The sequence below is a fragment of the Oryctolagus cuniculus genome, chromosome 7 (genome assembly GCF_051225735.1).
Source record: "Oryctolagus cuniculus isolate XC-2025 breed Fujian yellow rabbit chromosome 7, ASM5122573v1, whole genome shotgun sequence".
NCBI classification, from domain to species: domain Eukaryota; kingdom Metazoa; phylum Chordata; class Mammalia; order Lagomorpha; family Leporidae; genus Oryctolagus; species Oryctolagus cuniculus.
The window spans coordinates 61,668,368-61,676,691 of record NC_142873.1 but is presented as its reverse complement, the minus strand read 5'-3'; the positions used below and the strand labels follow the sequence as shown (position 1 = coordinate 61,676,691).

At 53.8% G+C, this 8,324-nt stretch overlaps 1 protein-coding gene across 6 annotated transcripts; it reads right to left on the bottom strand.

The window, feature by feature from the left end:
* Positions 1-1,876: 1,876 nt before the first annotated feature.
* Positions 1,877-5,548, bottom strand: PSRC1 (proline and serine rich coiled-coil 1). 6 transcript variants are annotated; one of them, XM_008264748.5, is made up of 8 exons: positions 5,243-5,547; positions 4,887-4,940; positions 4,730-4,787; positions 3,855-4,296; positions 3,435-3,549; positions 3,096-3,344; positions 2,674-2,767; positions 1,877-2,451 (listed from the first exon to the last, which is right to left on the bottom strand). In XM_008264748.5, the coding sequence occupies exons 1-8, from the start codon at positions 5,454-5,456 to the stop codon at positions 2,448-2,450; spliced, it is 1,230 nt and encodes a 409-aa protein (XP_008262970.5). In that variant the 5' UTR covers positions 5,457-5,547; the 3' UTR covers positions 1,877-2,447. The 6 variants fall into 6 exon arrangements, with proteins under 6 accessions (XP_008262970.5, XP_089156341.1, XP_008262972.3 ...); XM_089300215.1 differs by having other exon boundaries at positions 4,887-4,992; positions 5,253-5,547; XM_008264750.5 differs by having other exon boundaries at positions 5,253-5,547.
* Positions 5,549-8,324: the final 2,776 nt, after the last annotated feature.

Genomic DNA, 8,324 nt, shown 5'->3' with positions numbered 1-8,324 from the left:
TAATAAAAGTTTCTGGCCGGCGCCATGGCTCACTAGGTTAATTCTCCGCCTGCGGCGCCGGCACACCGGGTTCTAGTCCCAGTCGGGGCGCCGGATTCTGTCCCGGTTGCCACTCTTCCAGGCCAGCTCTCTGCTGTGGCCAGGGAGTGCAGTGGAGGATGGCCCAAGTCCTTGGGCCCTGCACCCCATGGGAGACCAGGAGAAGCACCTGGCTCCTGCCTTCGGATCAGCACAGTGCACCGGCCACGGAGGCCATTGGAGAGTGAACCAACAGCAAAGGAAGACCTTTCTCTCTGTCTCTCTCTCTCACTGTCCACTCTGCCTGTCAAAAAAAAAAAAAAAAAAAAAAAAAAAGTTTCTACCTCTTTGCAAATTCCCGGCTTTTTATTTCTATACTAAGCTGAGGAAAAGAACCCACCAGACTCACTCCGACAACCACCCTCCCCTCCATGACCAGTAACACCAGGAAGGCACTTCAATGTCTAAGCAGGGTGCTGATGGGGACAGACCATCTGGCATTCCCATTTGCCTGCTGCCTTCCTTAAGTTATGGCCAGGCCTTCAGGGAAGGAAACTCCCTCAAACCTCACCAGGGGGACAAGGTTGATCTAATGTTTAAGATACCTACACAGGGGCTGGCGCTGTGGCCTGGCAGGTAAAGCCGCTGTCTGCAGTGCTGGCATCCCATATAGGCGCCAGTTCTAGTCCCGGCTGCTCCACTTCGTTCCAGCTCTCTGCTATGGCCTGGGAAAACAGTGGAAGATGGTCCAAGTCCTTGGGCCCCTGCAACCACATGGGAGACCCGGAGGTGGCTCTTGGCTCCTGGCTTCAGATTGGCCCAGCTCTGGCTGTTGCGGTCATTTGGGGGGTGAACTGGCAGATGGAAGACCTCTCTCTCTGCCTCTCTGTAACTCTGCCTTTCAAATAAATAAATATATCTTAAACAAAAAAAGGTATCTGCAATTCCCATTGGAGTGCCTGCATTCAGCTCCCAGCTCTCACTGCAGACCACAGCTTCCTGCCAGTGTGGACCCTGGGAGGTAGTATGTGATGGCTCAAGTGGTTGGGTCCTTGCGTGGGAAACCTGGATTGAGTTCCTGGCTCCTGGCCTCAGCCTGGCCAACGCCCAGCTGTTACAGGCATTTGGGGGAGTGAACCAGGGGCTGGCAGCTCTGTCTCTCAAATAGAAATGAAAATTCATAAGGAATGAAGTCGGTTCTGGTTGCAAGTGTCCAAGGCTGCCTCCAATAGGAGACCCTAAACTAAAACTGTCAATTGAGTCTTCTCTATGCAATAACCCCCCACCATCTGGTACCCACATATTTTCTGAATAAATTAATGAAATGCTCTGCTGTGTACAAGTGACACGACCAGGGCAACGAAGAGGTGTACAATCCTGGTTCCAGCCCTCAAGTCCGGTAGGGGAGGTGAAGGGACACAGACGACTCGCATGATGTAATTGAGAAAGTGACGAGGTATTCCATTCCAACATCTGCTGGGGCACGCGGGGAAGCTGACCACGACCAGAAGGCCTCCTCTTCCCCACATGCAGCAGGCTGAGAAGCTGATAGGTTCCTAAGAGGCTCCATTCAGGACAGAAGTAGCTTCCCTAGGTCAGGGCTTAACAGCCTTCCACACTAAATTCAGCTGTGTGCAACTTTGATCTGGAACTTCTAACACTATGACTCCTGGGGGAAAGGCGGCCTGCTCCCATCCAATGGCAACAAGGGGGTCGGTCGCAGCCTAACTACTGGAGTGTCAAGGCCCTGGAGCCTCTCGGAGCCTCTGCCCCGGCAGGCCTACCCAGGCTCCTTCACCAAATTACAGAGAAGTTTAACTCAACTTTGTTAGAAACTGAGCAGATTGACTTTCAGGTCTACAGAGCATATAAAAATACATTTTATTTTAGAAAAACGCAGACTAGTGGAGTACGCTTGTCACAAACTGGCTTGTGAGAACTCACGGAATTCATAGGAAACGAGTTCTGGAGCCCAGGTGCCTGTCTCCAGCTGAGTCCAGCAGAGGCTGTGATTCAGGAAGCCTGCTCCTCCGAGAGCTTCAAGGTCAGCCCCAGAGGCCGTTCACAGGTAAATCACACGTCTGCATCCAGGCAGGAAGACCAACCTCTGGGGCGGGAGGCACGAGCGGAGGTGGATGTGGACCCCGGCTTGCCTGCCATTCTCGTTTGCTGGTTGCTAATTTCACTGCTGGGGAGTGACCTCTTTTTCACTAATCTTCTTTCAACCCAGAGAGTTTGAGTCTCCTCCAGCTCAGCCCTAATCCACCTCATCCTCTCTGGTCTCTATTCCTGGGGACTGGCCCTGGTGGTATCTCTTCCTCCCGCCCCTGGGCCAGAATCGGCTGGAGTCAGGACCTGCTGAGTGCAGACGAGTTCAGGCAGTGAGTGTAGTGCTTTGCTACCGAGTTCTTGCTTGTGGTCCCATCTCTTTACCTAAAGAGACAGCGGAGCATCCTTAAATTGCCCTTCTTCCTCAAACCCAACCGTCACCCAGCTGGGCTCAAGCTCCTCAGGGTGGGATGAACAGGATCCCTCCTACCCCGCTCCAGGCCTCCCTCCTCACCTCCCTTTTTCCAAACAGAATTCAAGGCTGACGTGCATATCAGCTTGGAAGTCCAGATGCTAGGGATGGCGCATTGGGGGAACCAGTCTTACCTCGTAGGTCCTGCGACTGCAACTTTCCTGGAGGGCTGCAGACTGTTCCGAGTGGCACCAGTGACAGGAAGATTTGGTCGCTGGGAAACTGGAACTTGATGGGGGTGGGGTGGGGGTACCAAAAGAGATAAATAGCAGAAACTTCAACTGACTTCTCAAAACAAATCCCCAGTGAAGGCAGAGTGGGTCGGGGATCGGTATCCCCTAAAAGGTTAAATCCATGAGTATTTGGAACTCAAGGTTAAAATTCTTTGCCCAATCCCACATTCTCTTCTTAACTCAGCCTCCCCATCTCCAAATAGCATGGAAATACAGACAGTGGAAGAGGTTGCTGTAGCCAGCTCTTGCAGGGTAAGGTCAAGTTGGTCTGGTATAGGTATTCTTCCTCCCAATTTTTTACCCTCATGTCCACCTCCCCTCACCTCTGTGGCCTGCAGCACTTGGTCTGGGAAGCCCTTTTCGTGTCGACACAGAATCAGGAGGCAGGGCACCTTTGCCAGGTGGCCCACTCCGGCTGGCGAGTGGCATGCGGCTGGCAGGTCTGGGAATGGCCGAGGGAATCGGCAGGCGACTGGAAGATTTGGCAGCTGCTCCCTGTGGCCGGGGCGGGCGCTGAGAGTTGCTGGTAGCGGGCTGTGGGGCCAGGACCGTTCTGACAGGGGTAGGTGGGCCTGGTGGAGAGGAGGAGAAGAATTTCAGGGTTAGCTCCCCATCCTCCCTCCTCCCACTCACCCCCAGCTTTGCGGCCCAGGAGTTCTCACTTGCTGTCGCTCTCCCACCAGGCCCAGCCTTCCCCCGGATTGGAGGAGTTGATCGGGCAAGAGGAGAAGATGCTGGGCTTTTGGATGCAGGGAACAGATTGCAAGTGGGCGATTCCTGAAACACAAAGAGAGGGGGACAATGACTAGAATGGAGAAGGGATCAGTTCTGTGAGCCCAGGGGCTTCGGGGACAGAGGTTGGGAGCTGTTGAGACCACAGCAAGGAAGGACGGAAGTTAGCTGCTCATGGACACTACAGAGCTGGTACCCGGACACTGTGGCAAGCGCTTTGCTGTGGCATCTGTACCTCCAACAATTCTAGAGGGAGAACTTCCTGCCCCCGAGAGCAGACCACTCGATGCCTGCAGCATGTCACACGCAGTGCCTGCAGGCACACATCCCGCTCAGTCCCCCAAACTCACCCTCTTGAGGCCAGAGGGCCTCTTTCCAGATGCTGCCCGAAGAGCCTTGGTGGAGCCCTTCTTATCGGAGCTCCGGTGTCGAGGCGTCAGGCTGCTGGGGGAGGGTGTGCTCCAAGCCAGAGAGCTCACCGTGGGCAGCAGGTCTCGCACAGGACTGTCCTTCAGCACGAAGGTCTCTCGCCGGGGGCTGGGCTTCACCCGGCGGGACCCCAGGCTCTCGCCCGCGCTCTCGCGCTCCTGCAGGGCACACTGCTCCAGCTGGGCCGCCAGCCTGTTGGCCTCATGGAGGATCTCCTCCAGCTTTTCTGGGCTGAGGGGGCCCAAGCTGAGCCTCACACCCTGGGGCGCAGGGGCCACTGCATTCAGGTCACTTCGGTGGGAAAGGCCCCGTCGGAGTGGTTTCTCTGGAGTTGCCAACGCTGCTATGTCTTCCTCCTCGCGACTGAGACAGAAAACAAGGCACCATGCCCGCACGAAAGAGAGCAGGAGACAGGGACTCTGTGCAATGGAACCTGAACACCCCCCCAACACACACACACACACCACAGTCCTGAGGTCCATGCTGGCTTCTGGGTGACGAGATACCTGGTTCCCTGAGGTCTAGCAGGGCTTTTACTCTTTACTGACATCACAGATGATGTCAGAACGAAGATGCAGCGAATCTGCTGCCTTTCTTAACATTCTAAAATCAAACTCCAGTTTCTCCCTTCTCAGCTCCTCATGGGTAGCATCAGAGAGGCTGGAGTCAGCCACCCAGCAGCCTAAGTGCACCAAAACTTGCCAACCCAAGCTCCGGGGCCAAGGACTCAGCAGTGAGCAGAGAGATACATAGAGGTGGTGTTGGAGGAAAACAAGTGGGATCAAGAGGCTGGTACCTGTCCGATGGTGACAGCCCTCCAAAGTCCAAGGTCTCATCCACAATAAACTTTACATCTGGAGGCCAAGAAGATTGAACGCCAGCTGAAGGTCCCTGACGGGGCTCTCAATCCCAGGGACTCATCTCCCCCCTCCCGCCCCCCAGGGTTTCCTTACCTTCCTCCAAATTCTCCATGTCTAGCCAGGAGAGCGAGTCAGTTCTGATCTCGGCTGGAGAAAAACCGTACTTTTGCTTAAGCATCCATGCTGCCCAAGGCTCCCGCTAGCCTCAAGGTGCAAGCCAGGGGCAGGGGTCAGGCAGGAGGCAAAGCGAGCGTCCCGGAGTAGCACCTGGGCCTGTATCTCCCCCTCCCTCTGGAAAAGTTGCAGCGAGCTGTGCCCGGAGGCTGTTTGCACGTCCTCTCCTTTTCCCCACCAGTATCTCCTGGGTTCTTCCTCTTCCTAAGCCTCCTTTCCACCCCGCGGCCCCACATCCACGCCACACCTCCAGCCCACCTGTTTCCACTCCCTACCCGACCTCACCATCCACAGAAGAGGCTTTGCTTCCACAACCTTGTCCCGGGAATCGGCTCCTGGGGGCGGGGCTCCTTTCGAATCTCTCAGGCCCCACCCACTCCTGCGGCACGAGCACAGTGATTGGTGGATCATCAGAGGTGGGGCTGAGGCGGCCGGCCGGAAGTCTGCAGGTGGGGGCCGGACCTGGAGCAGGTCCCAGGATGACTCCATCCGGGAGAGCGCGAGCGGGGCGATGGGGCAAGACCGCGAGCGCGTGCGCGCGCGCGTCCGGGAGACCTGGCTTCCACCCCCAGGCGGCGAGCAGAGGGGAACCTGGCCCAGGGGGGCGGGACCTCGTGGCGGCGCGCGAGGGAACGGGCCAATGAGTGTGGGTTCAGCGCGCCGCCGCAGTCGCGCCAGGGCGTTATTGGGCGGCTGTTCCGCCCGCCGCGGCCGCGGTGAGGCAGCTGAAGACTGCTGCTTGTCGGGGGGTCGTTGAGAGCAGCCCTCGGCCAGAGCGAACGCGCTCAGCTTGCGAGCGCCGCGTCTGCCAGGTTTTTTCACGTGTTTTTTTTTTTTTTTTTTTTTTTTTTTTTTTTTACAAGTTAAGGAAGTAACTAAACATGGCCATTTTAGGTCGGCTCTTGTTGAGAGGTCTGCCAAGACGTACGTCCTCCATTACGATTTTAAGCAAGAACTTTGGAACCTGAAGCAGGCGAGGTGTGAAGGAAAAATTATGTTTTCTCACAGGGAAACTAGGTTCGAACTCAACCCTGACGCTTCCGTTTATGAGCCCGCCCCGGGCTTGGGTGCAAAGCGTCCCGGTTGTCCTGACGGGGACTACGCGCGGCAGGCGGGGCTTGGCCCGCGAGCCCTCGGGGCGGGCCCGGCAGGCTCCCTCCGACTCCGACTGAGAGCTTGTGTCGGTAACGTGGAAGCCTGCGTACTAGGGATGTTGTCTGTAAATGGGCCGGGTCAGCTGTTAGCGATGCCCTGAGACAGGCTGAGGCCTTATCCCGTCAACAAAGAGCCCGAGCTTTAGTCCCCGGAGTTGGTGGCCGTTATTTGGTGACCCGGAGGCGTCTGTGTTTCCTGTAGTGTTTAGCAGCAGGAGTGAGCTGGTGACTGTCAGAAATGCCACCGGGAGCCAAGGAGCCTTGGATCTTAGTGGGGTGTTAAAGGAAGGTGCAAATATATGTGAGGAATCCCAGCGGGGGGGAGGAGGATTGCTGTTGGCTGCACGATTCGGGGTCTAAGTGATGTAGGCAGGCACATAGGATCAAATCAGGTTCCTAAGCTGGAGACCACACCTTCACCAAGCCCCTGTGTGATCTCATGCCCCCTTAGGTGACCTCGCCTGGACACCTACCTGCCGATCAGACTATGTAACCACTCCCCCCTTTGGGAGCAAATAAATGGGCCTGGAACACAGTGGGCTCACTCTTGCTCCACATGCCTTTGGGGTGTGGGGCCTACTGGCTCGCTGTCTGCCTTGCTTTGCTGCTGTGTTAAGCTACCTGTGGCTGCTCATAACTATACGCTTGCTCCACGTGGCTTGCTCCTGGCCTGCTCTCTGCTTGGTATGGACCCAACTTAACTTCTTTCTCCCCTAAATAAAGCCCTCACTCTTTTGCGCGTTTCTCTCACTGAATAAAATCCTTAAAAACTTACCATGTTAAAAAAAAAAAAAACTTACCATGTTTGGTCTATTTGAGCCAGTATTTAGAATTATTCTCTGAATATGTGGCAAGAGCCCACAGGCTTATTAATATAGAAAATTATTAGTGAGCCATCCGATATCATAAGGAGGGTGAGAAAAACAGCTAGAAGCTTCCCTGTGTCCAGGCGAGTAGTAGCAAAGTAGAGAGGAGGTTGCAAGAGGCTTCCTTCCCTTAGTAGCAGACCAGAGTAGGGAACTCCTCTTTTCACCCACTCAGGTGACTGGGGAAGTAAGTTTTAGCAAATTGGAGGTGAGTTTCTTTTAAGGAAATTCATCTCCAATTTTTCTGTCACCAAGTTTTTATTTGGAAAGCTGTTGCAGTACCAGCAAAACAAAAACAAAAACACTACTTTTTCCTCCATCAAAATAACAGTAAAGCCGAAAAGTATAGATTTCAGGTACAAGAGTTCTTCTCTCAGCATAAGGCCACTATCTGGAAATATTTGATGGGTGTTGCGCTCACCTCACCCTAAGTAGTGTATGATGAGTGTTTAAGATTTTGGATGAACGTGAATGAAGAAAGAAATCACACACACGGAGAGCCCGGCACAGGTATTCCACAAATGTCATGTGTATAGAAGAAAACATTAAGGATGCTGTGCCTGTGCAGATGCAGAAGGATTGACTGGGCCTGGAGGTCTTGCTCAGTGTGAGGACTTTATTCCTTCACTGTAAAAGTTGAGAACATACGACTGTTAAGGGATGGCCCTTAAGTAATTCAGCAGATAGCAAAGGCAGGGACTGAGGGCTGAGGCCCAAGGTCTGACTGGTCCTTAGAGCATCATAACGAGGTTTTTCACCCCTTTCTGACCTAGACCCTGCTTCAACTAGAGGAGACCTCATAGCCCCTCTGTACCTGGCTGGCACTGCAGTCTGACCCTTCCCCCTCCATTCTCAAGCAGAGGTTCTGTGAGTACAGTAGGTCCTGCAAATGATTTGCATGGTTGTTTTCTCTGTTTTCCTGAGGATGGTGCATAACTAGTAACATTCTAGGTTCATCGGAAGAAGCTGATTTCTGACATACATGGATGCCTTATGGCCTGGGGGCTTCATTCTCATGGAGCTCCAGTTGAGAAGGGATGGAATAGACACATTCAGTTTTTCACTTGAAAATGGATGTTTGGTCTGAACAGAAAAGCCCTTCACACTGTTCTCAGCCAAATCATATTCCTTTCCTCCTCAAAACCCTGTCTAATGTTGTCTTCTACAAATATTTTCTTTCTTAAAACCCATGATTCCAACCTAGACCCTCTGCAAAGGTGGCTGGAGGATGGGGTGACAGAGGTGAGAGGATCTGGTTCAAATCATAGCTCTTCTGCTTGTCAGCTGCATGACCTGGGGCAATTTATAAGCTTAAATTCGTGCTTGTAAAATGGAGA